This window comes from Trachemys scripta, chromosome 2 (genome assembly GCF_013100865.1).
Source record: "Trachemys scripta elegans isolate TJP31775 chromosome 2, CAS_Tse_1.0, whole genome shotgun sequence".
Classification (NCBI taxonomy): Eukaryota; Metazoa; Chordata; order Testudines; family Emydidae; genus Trachemys; species Trachemys scripta.
In genome coordinates, this window is record NC_048299.1 from 247,625,798 (window position 1) to 247,641,500 (window position 15,703).

A 15,703-nucleotide genomic window follows, 5' to 3' on the forward strand; every position below is an offset into this window, starting at 1 on the left:
TCTGTAAATATTTTGCTAATTAGTGGACACCAAGTTTCCTTATTATTAAGTAGGCCATCATGCTGGGGTGTTACATCTTCCAAATAGGTTGGTCTCCGTTAGTGCTTCCTTTTTTTTTTTTTTTTTTTTTAACTTGATTGTTAAGTAAGGGTAGCTAGAAAGGTCTTATTCAGTGCTTCTGAATTAGAAAAATGTACTTTTAGGTTAGATAATATTTTCATTTAAGGGGACGGAGTATGAGAAATTTTTAATTAGCAGAATGATAAAGTAGCCATTTATTTTGATAATCTAAATTGTTAACTCTGAAACCTAACATTGAAAACTTCTGTGCCAACTTTATTTTTTTCTAAAAGTCATGAAATAATTAACATAGTCCCTCATCTCTCTGATCAGCAATGGGAATTGTCTTCAGCGTAACTTGATTTCCAGCTCTCTAATTGGATTCTTTTAAAGTTACTTCGTAGTTTGGGTAAAATTCACTATATATCTCCAGAAAATAGGCTATTAAATTCCTATACTTTTATCAAGACCAGTTAGGTTATTCTCTTTGTATGAACCAAAATAAGAGTCAAATAATCTTTGTTATGCAAATTGCATTGTGGCTGTGATATGCTTTGTGTGTAGTCTTTCTAGATTGATCAGAGTTTCTGGAGACTTGTAGCTAACCTAGCCAATTTTACTTTGACATGACAGACTCTTAATTAACCTAAGGTCCATGTTCTCTCATGAGGTGTGTGTGGTTTTTTTTTGTTTGTTTGTTTTTGTTTTGTTTTGTTTTTTTTTCTAGAATGGATCGGAAATTCCTTGAATTTTAACTCTTGTGATTTCTGGGCTTCATTTTGTTGGGTGGGTCGAAGACCGGCTTCAGCGTTTTTATCTCTGTACTTGATCAGTGATGGGATTCAGCCTCCTAAACCAGAGGATCTTCTAGTTTGTTTGTTTATATATATATATATATGGGGTTCAGTACTTCCCACCAATGCCTGATTTCTCCCCCTCGCCGCCCCCCCCCCCAACACACACCTCTTCATACCCTTTCCTCATTTGGGCAGCAGTGAAGGTGAGGGTATAAGTGTTAGGGTGTGTATGTGACAAGTAGGCCCCTTGGTAACGGGTCCCATGTTCTTTGCAAACAACTCTTGTCTCAGACCTGACAAACTCACTATGCCACACACCTCTTGTAGGGTATTTAGCTGTAAGGGGTAACATGTACGGTATCTATTGAAAGCTCATAACTTATCAAGACTCATTATCATTACAAGATGTATGAATGAGTAATATTTAAGAAATAATGTAACTATATTAAAGGTATGCTTTATGGACTTGGAGTAAAAGTTAGTCACCTGGGGATAATGTCTTGGTGATGGCCCATTCAAGCAGGATCAAGTTGTCATCCCTCGGTTAGCTTCCCCTCCGTTTTCTAGCTTTGCTCCATCCCACGACTATCAATGGAAAACCATCAGACACAACTGCAAATAACTGAAACCACTTCCAGGCAAAAAAGGAACATTGATTGCCAGCTCTCTAACTGGATTCTTGCCCTACCTATGAATAAAGACAAAAGACTGTTTTAGTAAACAAGGTGGGTTGAGGCACTCTGTATCCATTCACTGAGGAAATATCTTATGGGGCAGGGGTATTTTCATAATAGTTTGGATCTTGGTTCCTGTGAAGCCAGCAAGCTCTATAACAGACTGAACTTTGGGGGAAAACCTACTTTATTAGATAGAAAAGGAAACTATTAATAAGTGTAAGTCCTAGTTTGTATTTTATTATTTTGTTTTGTATTATCATTTTGTTTCTATCAGTGTCTTGTTGAATCTCTATTCTTAAATAAACCTTCATTAATTTTATTACAAGCACTGTGTTATGTAGGAGTGGTGATTTAAGGTAAAACTAGTAAAATGGGGTACACTGCTCCTTTGGAGGCAGAGGATCTGGAATTTATGTGAATAACCAGGGTCACGGGCTGGATATCACAGGGAAATGCTTCAAAGGAACTGAGGGCTGGGGTGCATCTATTGTTGGGCACCTACGCAAAGATAGGGTTGGCATAGCCAGAGGAGAGTGCTTGAGTGGCTAACAGGCTGATGGTGTTAGGGAGCTGACAGCCACCATGGGCAAGGCTACCTCTTGCTAGAGTCAGGAGGTAATAAGGCGACTCACAGTTCCGGGTACCCCAAAGATCGTGACAGGTGGAGTAGAGTATATCATTGGGTGCAGCTGTTCCTCTACTTGCTGCCTCAGAATTCCTGGGAAGGACCATCCACACACAGCTCTGTTGGATAAGCTTTCATTGAATACTAATGAACATGTCTATGTGTGGTGGGGGGCAGAAGGGAAGCATGCTGGTGAAGCCAGAGCTCCTCTTTTCCCCCAAGCCTCATCCTGTGCCATCCCACCAGGATACACCTGTATACTCAGAGGCAGATGGAAGATTAATGGCTTTTCAGTGTATTAGGAGGGTAAGGTTAACTACTACTACTTCTGTAAGATCCCACAAGTGATGAGATTTCTTTGGATAACAGCAGTATTGATATTTTAAAAATGTGTGTGCTCCATAGCAAAAGAAATTCAGTAATTCAATTATTAGAGTCCTGTGAAATTCTTTTTATTTATTTCTCTGGAATTTTGTGTTCGAATATAAGAATAGCCACACTGGGTCAGACCACTGGGCCATCTAGCCCAGTATCCTGTCATCTGACAGTGCCCAGTGCCAAATGCTTCAGGGGGAATGAAGAAAACAAGGTAACTTTTTGAGTTATCCAATCTCTATTGTCCAGTCTTAGCTTCTGCGAGTTGGCGGTTTAGGGACACCCAGAACATGGGGTTGCTACTAACCATTTTGGCTAATAGCCATTGGTGGACCAATCTTCCATGAACTTACCTAATTCTTTTTTGAGACCCATTATAAGTCTGGCCTTCAAAACATCCATGGCAGTGAGTTCACACGCTGCAGTCAACCTGTGGAAGATGTACTTCCTCTTTGTTTTGTTTTAAACCTGATGCCTTTTAATTTCACTGGGTGACCCCTGGTTCTTGTATGCAAAGGGGTCAATGACACTTTCACTTTCTTCACACCAATTTGAGGACTTCAGTGACTCAGTCAGAGGTTATGGGTCTATTGCAGGAGTGGGTGGGTGAGGTTCTGTGGCATGCAATGTGTAGAAGGTCAGGCAAATCAGTGGTTTTCAGACTTTGTTTTGGTGACCCTTTTCACACAGCAAGCCTCAGAATGTGACCCCTCCACCTTATACATTAAAAACAGGAGGGGGAGGGTTAAGTTAATTTAATGGAGGCTCGGGGCTGTCAGCCCCATGGAGCTGACCGCTCGTGACCCACATATAACCACCTTATGACCCCCTGAGAGTCATGACTCCCAGTTTGAGAACCCTGGACTAGATCATGATAGTCCCGTCTGGCCTTATAGTCTGAGTCTGAGACTGGATCATCTCTGTCCACATGCTTGTTGAATTCCAATAGAATAGTGAGGCTTGATTTCCCTTTACAAAAGCGGTGTTGATTCTTCCTCAACATATCCTGTTCAGCTATGTCTGATTCTGTTCTTTACTATATTTTTCAACCAATTTGCCTGGTGTTGAAGTTAGGCTTACCAGTCTGTAATTGCCAGGATTGACTCTGGAGCCTTTTTAAAAAAAAAAAAAAAAAAAAAAAAAATTGGTGTTATATTAGCTACTCTCCAGTCATTTGATATAGAGGGTGATTTAAGCAATAGGTTAATACCACAGTTAATAGTTCTGCAATTTCATATTTGAGTATTATTTTGTCCCCTGGGCGGGGGCAGGTGAGGTTGCGTCCTGTCTCAAGGGGGTGGGAGGCTGGGCTGGAGAGCTAGCTTACTCTCTAGAGCAAGCCCATTCCATGCTCATCCCACATGGCTCCTGTTTGGTGGAACTGGGTCTAGCACCCCACTCTGGGCATTGTGACCTGGCGCATGGGGCTGCAGTACTACACAGGTTTGGCCTGGCCACCCCTCCGTCATGATAAGCCTGGGGCAGCTAGGCCAAATTTGAGTGAGTTGTGCTACAACCCTTTGCATCAGGTCGCAATGCCAGTCACTGAGATTTGGCCTGGTCAGACGTAAGTGGCACTCTGACCTGGTGTGCCAGAGTGGTTTTGTTTTGTTATTTTATACATTGTTGTTTTATGTTGTTTGCTATTTGCAAAAAGCATAGAGCTCTACCAGCTATATCCATTTATTATAGTATGGATATAAATATATGAAGGACATAGCACCTGAACCCTGAGTTAGCTTTATCATCAGCTAGTTGAGGTTTGCCCTCCCACTGGAACAATTTATAAGGTTGTGATGGGTCACTGGAAATTTTTGAATGGCGATTGGATGTTTTTCTAAAAGATGTGCTCTAATACAACTGTAGCCATTGGACTTGAAGCAGGAATTAATTCAGGGAAGTTCTATGGGCTGTGTTATGTAGGAGGTCAGATTAGATGATCATAGTAGTCCCGTCGAGCCTTAAAATCTGTGTATCTGGGGTATATAATAAAATTATTTGAAGGTCTACAGTGTATTTTTGTCTCACATTTATGCTCTGTATAATCTACATGGAGAGAGCTATATATAACTGAAAGTTTTGCACAAAGATTTCAGATCTGTAGTGCTTAGAATAGAAGCATTTTGTTATGATGGTTTTGAATTGTAAGTGACATCTATAATTTGGGTTCAGACCTCAAAATGCAGTGTGGTGTGTTTTTGTTGTTGTTTGTAAGCCATTTGGGAAAGCTGAGATTTTAAATCACTGTACTTAAGTTTTTCACAGCAGCTACTTTTATTAAGATTTAAATGATGATTTCATATTTATACTGTTTCTAAACTTTGTGACCATTTATAAAATAATATATATATATTTTTAACTTGGAAGAAGTATAATAGGGAGGGCATCTTTACAACAATTAAATTATTTTAAAACTCCTACTCTTACTACTCTGTAAAATAACTGTAACAGGCTAAAGCCTAGAGGAAATATAAAGAAAAACGTGTGTGTGTGTGTGTGTGTGTGTGTGTGTGTGATCAGAGGCACAAGGCAGTTAAATGGCCAGCTCCTGTTGCCCTTCAATAGGAGTTAAGCAGCTAACTGCCCTTTTGTGGCTTTGAAAATATTTTCCCAGGTGCTTTTGCTCCCTTCTGGTTGGAATTCTGAGTAATGAAAGAGATGGGGATTCGAATGGAATTGTTAACAGTCATAGCTACAGTAATGGTAGTCATAGGTAGGGTTGCCAGACGTCCGGTTTTCGATTGGAACGCCTGGTCGAAAAGGAACCCAGGCGGCAGCATGCAGAGTCTCCCTGGCCACCCATGTGCCATGGGGCTGAAGGAACCTAGCAGCTGCTTCCTGGGAGCCGCAGAAAGCATGGCTGGGACCTTGATCCCCGTCCCGCACCCCAATCCCCTGCCCCAGCTGGAGTCCTCTCCCGCACTCAAACTTTGTCCCAGAACCCATACCCCCTCAACACCCAGACCTAGCCCTGAGCCCTATCCTGCACCCCAAATCCCTCATTCTTAGCCCTACCCCAGAGCCTGTAGCCCCAGCCAGAGTCCTCACCCCCCCCTGCACTCAACCCCCAGCCCAGAACCCCTCATTTCTTGCCCCACCTGGAGCCCACACCCAGAGCCCGTACCTGCACCCCAAACCACTCATCCATGGCCCCACCCCAGAGCCTGCACCTCCAGCCAGAGCCCTCACCCCCCTCCTACACCCCAACCCCCTGCCACAGCCCGGTAAAAGTGAATGAGGGTGGGGGAGAGCGAGCAACGGAGGGAGGGGGGATGGAGCGAAAAGGGGCGGGACCTTGGGGAAGGGGCGGGAAAGGAGTGTTCGGTTTTGTGCAGTTAGAAAGTTGGCAACCCTAGTCATAGGTTACAGGACCAAAAGGGACCGCTATAATAATGCTGTCTGACCTCCTATTTAACACAAGCCAGAGCACTTCCCTGCATTAACTCTTGTTTGAACTAGAGCATATATTTTACATTTTGAGACCTGTCAGACAGTTTTTAATCCATTTAATTTCATGATAATTTGTATCATTCTAATTTTTAATCAAAAAGTTGTGCTGTACCCATTCAAATGCCTTACAGACTCATTGTGCTAGGCGCTGTACAGACAGCGAACAAAAAGACAGTCCTTGCCCCCAAAGAACTTACAATCTCAGTATAAGACCCAGAGACAACAGGGATACAGCCAGCTCAACAGGAAAATACAAGGAAACAATGGGTATATCTACACTTCGATCTGGGGGTGTGATTCCCAGCTCAGCTGCTACCCAGGGTTTTTCAGAACCCACAGCAGTGGTAACTGTTTCACTCCAGGCAGTGTCAGGAATAAATCAATGGGAACACAGCAATTCCGTCTGATAAAAGATTAATGCAAGTAAGCGTGCTCTATCTAATACTGCAATTTATTAGATTTAAACACACACAGACATAAAAAAATAGGTTTAGAACATCCCAAATATTTACCTAAAATCTGGAACAGTATTGAGTAATTAATAGCAGGCTCACAGGGACCAGTTGCTCACCTGCTAGGGAGAAAAGGCGCCAGGAAAAAAAATCTCTTAAGATGGCTTCAGAGGACTGCTCCAAAGTACACTGCATTAGCTTGTCTTGTATAACTAACTTCTACAAAATTCATAGGTCATAGTGACCCCTACTCAGTCAGCACTTTTCCTAACTTTCAATAAACTACTTATTAACAAACATTCCTAACATCATAAACTTCTATATCAAAGGTGCCCAAATCCAAGATTTTCATCCACCAAGGTTTTCAGTCTCAGTTGTTGACTTTTTTCCCCTCCTCCCATTCTAATTAGCAGAAACTGCCAGTTAGTTTTGACCTTGCTTCTAAAAGCCTGCTTTCAATTTAACCCTTAACTATGTGGTCTATTTATTAATTCATGGTGGCTGAATGCCCATATTATGATTGCAGTTAGCTTGATCAAATCTTGGGGTACAAATACCCCTCAAATCCAGGGCAACACAAGTAAACATACTCATGCTAGCTCTCATTGAGCGAGTGCATTAAAAATGGAATGTAGCCACAGCTGCATGAGCTGCAGGATGAGCTAGTCAACTCGAGTACATGCCCATTTGAGACCCTAGGCATGTACTCAGGATGGCTAGCCTGTGCCACTGCTGATACTGCCACAGCTACACTCTGTTTTTAGCATGCTAGCTTCTCCAGGCATGAGAGACTACATGGGAGGTGCTTGTTCGAAAATTTATCAAGTGGACAAAGGAGGCTGACATGGACTGATCGAAGACAAGAGTCAACCTTTCTGTACTGAATGAGAGATGAAGGCAGGGTGGGAATAGGCTGTGAAGGACTTTGAAGCTTAACAAAAATAGTTTGATACGATAGAGAAGAGGGAGCCAGTGGACTGATGTGAAGAGAGGGTTCAAGACACGGTCGAAGCTATGCATAGGAAAATGATTTTTGCAATAGTATTCTGAATGGATCTCAGCAGGGCCAGATTGCATTTGTCAGGACCAGAGAAAATATTGTGGTAATCAAGATGTGAGATGATGGCTGGGGAAGAGCTTTAGTTGTGTGGGTGGATAGGGGAAATTTTATGTTAAAGGTAACAGTGTTGATGTAATATCTCTATCAACCAAACTTGTAACCTCATGAAAAAAAGATACTGGGTTAGTTTGACAGGATCTGTTTTCCATAAACCCATATTCCATGACTTTCTGGGACCTCCATGACTTCTGCAGTTGCAGCAGCGGTCCTAGGGGTGGCCCTGGAGCAGTTGTCCCGAAGCTCCCTTTCCCCCACAAGCAGCTAAGACTTAGTCAAGGGTATTTATAGTAAAAGTCATGGATGGGTCACAGGCCATGAATTTTTGTTTATTGCCTGTGACCTGTTCATGACTTCTACTAAAAATATCCATGACTAAATCTTAACCTTAGTAATTCTCAATAGATCAAAGAACTGGTTGAAATAAGAATACAAGGAGAGAATGAGGACTCATACAGAACCCCTGGCATGGCAGGGAAGAAATAATGGACCCTGAAATGGGGGCCCACACAAAACCCCTACTTATGGGGTGGGGGGAATGAGGGGCCCAGGCATGGGTGGGAAGGGGGAGATACAGAGCCTTGGCATGGGAGGGGGCTATAGTGACACCCTGGCGTGTAGCATAGGAGCAAATGGGGGACTGTCATATGCCATAGGTCTCAAGCCCAGGCCTGTGGGTGTACCAAGCCAGGAATCATATTCTCTGCACCTGCTACAAGGGCAGGTAAGCAAACTGTAGCTGATAACCTGCAAACGGGCTGCACTGGTTGATTCAGTGGGATCAACTGACTAGCAGCAGACTGCTGATTGGACACCTCTTAGCATAAAGATCTCTGTTCCTGCTATGCTTGTTGTCAGAGCAAGTAGTTGCTAGGCCTACTGCTGCCCAGATCCCTGACACCAAGTTCCTTTTTCCTTGCCTGGTTCCTGTTTGTTTCCTGTTTCCTTTCCCTAACTCCAGTTACTGACTTCAGTTTGACCCTTGGCATGACTCCTGACCACGACCCTGACTCTCCTTGAGGCTCTGACCACTGGGTCAGACTGCTCACATTACAAGCCCTGACAGGGACATGCAAACAGCCTCTGGCATGTTGCAGGGGGTAGAATGGGAGGGCACTTAGAGCCCCTGATAGGGTGGAGAATGGTACTTACTAAGGTAAGTACTGCCCTTCCAGAGCCCACACCCCGCATCCTGCCGTAAGTGCAGGGGATTGGACTAGATGACCTCTCAAAGTCCCTTCCAGTCCTATGATTCTATGTTTCTATCCTTTCCTGCACTCCAACCCCCTGCCCCAGGTCGGAACCCCCCTCCCACACCCTAACGCCCTCCCGGAGCTTGCACCCCAATCCCTCAGTCTGAGCCTGGAACCCCCTCCTGCACTCCAAACCCCTCATCCCTGACCACACCCCCAGCTGGAGCCCTCACTCCCTCCCGACTCCAACCCCATGCCCCTGTCGGGAACCTCCTCCCGCACCCTGAACCTCCTTTCTGGCTCCACCCCGGAGCCCGCACCCCAGCTGGAGCTGGATGGGAAATGATTTTTCTCTGTCCCTTGTAGTGGGACAAAATTGAGACCTTTTGAAGTTTTTGACAAAATTAAGAGAAACTCCAGAAAATCCATTAGCCTGGTGGTTAGGGTACTCCCTAGGACGTGGGAGAAACTGATCTGGAGCAGGGACTTGAACCTGGGTCTCCAGCATTCCACCAGGCTATTGGATATTCTGGGGTTTTTGCTTGCTGCACATTATACAAGAGTTGTGCCTGCCTCCTCAGCAGAAAGTGCTCAAGTCTTAGGGTTCCAACAGAAGACAATTGCAAAGACAGGTGGTCAAGTGCACATACTTTCATAAAGCATTACTTTCTGTAATGGAATCCACAGATGAAGCGCACAGCCAGACTGTTCCATGGCATAGTGCCAACTTAACATTTTTTATTTTTAATGAGGGGCTTTTCTGTTTGTTTTATCTTCCCCATCCCAAACACACCTCTAAATTTTATTACTTATGTATCATGAAGATTGTTGGACATGTAGTTTTGTGAGGAAAAAAATGTATTTATTTTCTCTTAAATAGCATGTCCACCAATCCCATTCTCCCTCAGGGGATCTTTACTGTTGAACGTTAAAGCATCTTGGTTTGAAAAACAGCTTGTTAATGTTAGTTTCCATTGCAGAATCAAAAATTGACTTCTCCCTCTCCCAATCACTGACTGACAGCTTTAGAATTGTTTCTAGCTGCCAGAAGGTATAATAAGGATTGGGAGACATATCCATTAATTGGAAAGAAACAGCTGGGTAACAGTTTTTCCTTTCTGTCCCATTTGCTTATACCATACATTCTGCTCCACTGTGAGAACTCCTCACATTCATCCGATTTATCTACAGATTTTCATATGGGTCATATATTATTTCAACTTTCCTGCTATACATATTTGACTACTAGTTGGAGCCATAACTTAGTACAAATATTACCTGCATCTTGGAGGGTGTTTTTGTTTTGTTTTTTTTACAGTAACACAAAAAGAGACCCATTTAATCAAGTTTCAGAGTAGCAGCCGTGTTAGTCTGTATCCGCAAAAAGAACAGGAGTACTTGTGGCACCTTAGAGACTAACAAATTTATTAGAGCATAAGCTTTCCGAAGAAGCATAAGCATATGCATCCGAAGAAGTGGGCTGTAGTCCACGAAAGCTTATGCTCTAATAAATTTGTTAGTCTCTAAGGTGCCACAAGTACTCCTGTTCCATTTAATCAAGTAGCTGTCCTAGTTTAGGTATATCACTTGGTATATATTGTCAATATAATGGCAAATAGACCCTCCAAAATTAGCAGTAACTAGTGGATGGGACTGCAGTCTAAGTTAAACCATGTTTTTACCTAGTAATCAATTTGGTATAACATAAATAAGTTATTTTTCCTCTAGTAGGCCCGCCTGCCTGAAAACAGTGCATTAAGCTATTACTAAAGTTGTATTTAATTTTATGCTAGTAGTTGCTAGGTAAAAGTGGTTACCAGTAATTCAATGTCTTACTTTATGTAGTGAAGATATAAACTTGGAACCTTTGACAGAGGAATGCTGGCCTGTTTTTGAGTTTTGGAATATATTTATATAGAAAATCAATGTTACTTAATTACATTAATCATAACAAATCTCAGACATTCAGATCCCATGGTGATGAATGTGATATATCTTTGCCAAGATTTTTAAGTAAATGGGAGCTGCGAGGTTGTCAGCAGTTCTTAAAACCAGGCCACTTATTTAGGTGCCTAACTATGAAATTAGGATCCTAACTTTAGGCACCCATTTTTGAAAATCTTAGGGTACGTCTTCACTTACCGGAGGGTCCGGCGGCAGGCAATCGATGTTCTGGGATCGATTTATCGCGTCTGGTTAAGACGCGATAAATCGATCCCAGATCGATCCCGGAAGTGCTCGACGGTACTCCAGCTCGCCAAGAGGAGTACGCGGCATTGACGGGGGAGCCTTCCTGCCGTGTCTGGACCCGCGGTAAGTTCGGACTAAGGTACTTCGAATTCAGCTACGTTATTAACGTAGCTGAATTTGCGTACCTTAGTCCGAAGTGGGGGCTTAGTGGGGACCAGGCCTTAGTCTTAGAAAACACTTGTAGGTGTATAGTACTATCCTCATTTCACAGATAGAGAGGTTGCCACTGGACTAAGATATCGGAGTAGAGTTACGGTTAGCGATGTTAACAGAATTCAGAAGTCCTTTGTTCCAGTCATTCAGATCACTAGTTACAATCCTTTTTTATAACTGTCAAACAAGTAGTCTTTTTTCATAATATCTTTTCAAATCCACATGAAAGTAAAATGAGACCCATAGTGATTAAAATTATTTGCAGTATTGTTGTAGCCATGTTGATTCCAGGATATGAGAGAGACCAAGTAGGTGAGGTAATATATTTTATTAGGCCAACTTCTGTTGGTGGAAGGGATAAGCTTTCAAGCTACACATAGCTCTTCTTCAGGTCTGGAAAAGGTAATGAGAGTGTCTGAGCTAAAATACAAGGTTGGACAGATTGTTAAACACAAGAGGCTCACACATTCTGTAGGAGACCACTTAAAACGAAATGGACAATTAAGGGTTAGCAGGCTGTAGGGCAGGAGTAGTCAATAGGTGGACTGTGGGCCAAATCCAGACTGCCAAAGGCTTTTAACTGGACTGTGCAACTCTGGGGGGGGCCATGGGCGGCTAGTGCAGGGGAGAGGGGTTAGTGTGGGTAGAGAAGTGACTGGCAGTGTTCTTGAGCCTGGGAGAGCTGGGGCTGCAGGGTAAGGTGGAGGAGCCTGCACCAACACTCACCCTGCTGCTGCCACCTCCACCACCCTTTGGCCACCACCGCCTGCGACGGAGGAGCAGGAGTGAAGGCGCTTGACTACCTGCCCCACAGGGGCCACAGCGTGCTCAAGTGGCCAGAAGGCACAACTGCAGCTCAGTCCTGCCTGCAGTTTAGCCCAACTGTGGCAACCGTGCTTTGTGTGCCCCTGGTCAAAGAGGGTGCCATTTAGGGAGGGCAGGGGGTGCACCTGCCCCCCCCCCCCCGTTTCATGTCACCCCCTGGGTGGTCGGGACTCCCACTGCCCCAGAAGGTGCCTGGGACAGACATGTAATTCCCTAAATGGAGCCCAGGGCTGACAGCGGGAGCCCCGGCAGGCAGCCAGGGCTGACACATAACTCGGGGTGGGGGGGTGTGCCCCCCCATCCACCTTCCCTAAAGGGAGCGCTGCCAGGCTGGAGCTCTTCCCACTGGAGTCCGGACCTTGACTATACCTTGAGCAAGAAATTTGGACCTTCACAAAAAATATTTGACTACCCCTGCTGTAAGGCGTGTTACAAATCCATAAAACCAGTGTCTCTGTTAAGTCCATGGTTTTTAAACTTGCTGATCTGTTTCTTTTAAAAATTACTAATCAAAATCATTCTTTTTTTTTGTAAAGCCTTTTCTTCCTCTTGTGAATCTCCACTGTTCTCCAGATGTCCACACATTTCTGTGTAAAGCATTTGTGCCTGCCTGCGTGAAGCAAATTCATGTGATTCACCCTTGTCGAAGACTTTGTGAGAGAGTGTACTCCGACTGTAAACAGTTGATAGACACTTTTGGGATCACCTGGCCGGAGGAACTGGAATGTAACAGGTGTAGTACCTTTTAATCTGACAGGCAATGAAGGTGACATTTTCAAACACTCCAGATTTGACCCACAGCTGAACTTGAAAGTCTGAGACCGAGAATGTGTTAATATCTGCTTCAGAGTAGTCCCCACACTAGTGGGGACCCTGAGAGGTTACATGAGCAAGAGAGAAATTTCTCTTCAAGACACTTTATTAAACTGATCTCCTGGATTTTCTGTTAGTAATTTTGTCTCAGTACAAAATGCTTAAAACATATTTGTCTGCTTCCTTATCTGTAAAATGGGATAATAGTACTTACCTACTTCACAGAGGTTTTATGAAGAATTATAGAGTTTAAGGTCAGAAGGGACCACCATATCATCTAATGTGACCTCCTTACTCCTGAGGGAATTCTGCACCAAAAAAAAATTAAAAATTCTGCACACTATTCTAAAATTCAGTAAAATTCTGCAAATTGTATTTGTCAATAAATGTGGAGGCTGCAACATGGCAGTGGGGAGCACAGGCCACTGGCTACATGGAGGTGGAAGATCACCCTGCAGCTCCTCCCCCAGGACACCGACTCAGCAGTGAGGCAGCACCTGACCCTGACACAACGCAAGGGCCAGTTCTGTCCCAGAAACACCACAGGGCCATGCCTCTCCACCCAGACTCACCAGGTGTGGGCAGGCAGGTTCAGCCTGGCCAATCCAAATGTGGAGGGGCTTAGTGTGGGGAGGATCCAGGTGTGGGTTGAGAGAGTTCTGTGTGGGGCAGTTTGTGTGCGGTCAGCTCTGGGGGAGTCCAGGTTTGGGGGGATTGGATGCACAGGGGCTTGTTGGGGGGCGGGGGTGGGGTTCCAAGTTCAGAAGTAATGGAACTCTGCAGAGGGGTCCAGGTGAAGGTGGTTGAAGTTCAGCGGGGGGGGGGGGGGGGGGGGGGGGGGGGGGGGGGCTCAGTGGGGGGGGTCTGGGTGCTGGGGGAGTGGGGCTTGGTGGGATGGGAGTTTGAGTGTGAGGGGTGGTCCAGGTGCAGGAGGATGGTGGTTTTGAGTGCAGGGGACTCAGCGAGGGGTGGTCTGGGAGCAGGGGTGGGGATCTGGATGCAGGGGGTGAGGCTTGGAAGGGTGGGGATTCGGATGTGTGGGGGGTGAGGCTCGACAGGGGTCTGTGTATGGGGGGATCCAGATGCACAGGTTGTGGGCAGTGGGAATAGCTCCCCATACCGTGACCTCTACTCACACAGCTGAGGAGCAACGTGGCAGGAAACAGGGTGTGTGTAAGGAGTTTCCTGCAGCTGGGGGAGGTTTTTGGAGGTGAGTTTGACCCGGCTCTGGCTGCTCCTTGCAGGGGAAGAAGTAGTCCCATCCTCTCCCAGCCCAGCTGGGACTAGCAACTGGACCCAGCACAGGGTAGGAGTCACCAGCTGGGGCATACCCAGCCCCACCCCCTGCAGTGATTTACCTTTTTGCCAGCTGCTCTGTGTGCCTGAAATGACGCACCCACTCTGCTGGAGAGGGGCATGTGACCACTCTTGCAGTTTCCCTTTGCTTCCCTGTTATAAAGTAATTTTTCTGCAGGGAAGCAAAGAAATCTATTGGGGACATGAATTCTGCGCACACGCAGTGGTGCAGAATTCCCCAGGCTTAACCTCCTGTATATCCCAGGAGACAGACACACACCCCGACAACCGAAATTAGACCGAAGTATTACAGCCCCCAAAGTACTATGAAATATAAATCACTCTGTCTATACATCACTAAGTACCGAAGGCTTTTATTTTAATCTTAACCACTTAGCTGAACAAATTAAACCTCCCATTACTTTATCTATGCTGCATGCCAATATTCAGTATTTCACAAAAATCTTATCTTTGTTTCTTTTAGCCCCCAGAAGGATAATCATAAATTCATAGATTTTGAGGGCCTGAAGGGATCATTATTATAATTTAGTCTGAACTCCTGCATGATACAGGAAATTGAACCTCACCCAGTAATTTCTGTTGGCAACTATAGCATTTGTTTTTGAAAGGTATCTAGTTTTGATTTAAGACTTCAAGTGATTGAGAATGCACCACATCCTTAGGTAAGATGTTCCAATGGTTAATGACTCTTACTGTTAGAAATAAAATATGCACCTAATTTAAGTCTGAATTATCTAGATTCAGTTTCCAGTCATTGGATCGTTATGCCTTTTTCTACTAGATTAAAGGGCCATCTACTATCAGAAATCTCTTCCCCATTTAGGCACTTGTAGATCATAAGTCACCTCTTTACTGTGCATAGCCACAGGGAAGAGAGAGTCTGTGATAGTAGGGACCCAAGGGCAGGGGACAGGTTGAGCAGTAGCATGGAAAAACGGTATGGAGGCCCATGGGATATTCAGGCTCTGCAGCATTTCAGACTCTCACCCCTGCCCCTCTGCAGAGCTACAAACCTCTCTCAGAATTGTTCTGTAGAATTCGCCATCTTAGAATCTTATTCAGAGATTCAGTATATTTTCTAAATTATATTTTAAAATCAAATACTCAGTTTTTTCCAGGAACCATTGCATCTCTAAATTATTCTACTACTGACAATAGTAACTTAAAGTTAATACTTTCTACTGCTCATATGCGAAGTGAGATGGTTCTTAACCCATTCTGTCCAGTTCTTAACACAGAGTCCATAGCACAAAAATGACCCTTGGAGTCAGCAGTAACTGGCACTCTTGTTGTCAGCCTCAGAAAGGCCAAAGACTGAATGAGCCTAGAGAGTGTTAAGAGAGACAGGCACTAATGAGAACCCTAAGATAGACACTCCTGACTCCTTAGAGATGACTCCTGCAGAAAAAGGATAAAGCAAATTGGTATGTTGGCGAGATAAGCTTGTACTGGTGCAGTGCATGATGTTCCTGCTGTATGGTTAAAAAGGACTTCAGTCTCTAGAATTCTCAGACCAATCTAATTTGTCCAAAAGAACCTTTATTAATGGTGGTGATGAAACAAAGAGCCCAAGCTGAGTTTGTCCATCTGGCATTTAGG

The 15,703-nt window shown here is 44.4% G+C and overlaps 1 protein-coding gene across 5 annotated transcripts in view; it reads left to right on the forward strand.

Annotated features, from left to right (window-relative positions):
• The window catches only part of FZD6 (frizzled class receptor 6), a 47,234-nt gene that overhangs the window by 20,157 nt on the left and 11,374 nt on the right, over positions 1-15,703 (forward strand). For 4 of the 5 annotated variants that reach the window (XM_034763426.1, XM_034763427.1, XM_034763428.1 and 1 more), the window contains exon 3: positions 12,511-12,707. The exons of the other annotated variant lie outside the window; for it this stretch is intronic. In XM_034763426.1, the coding sequence (XP_034619317.1) occupies positions 12,511-12,707 (197 nt within the window). The remainder of the gene's footprint in view (positions 1-12,510; positions 12,708-15,703) is intronic. 5 annotated transcript variants of the gene reach the window in all.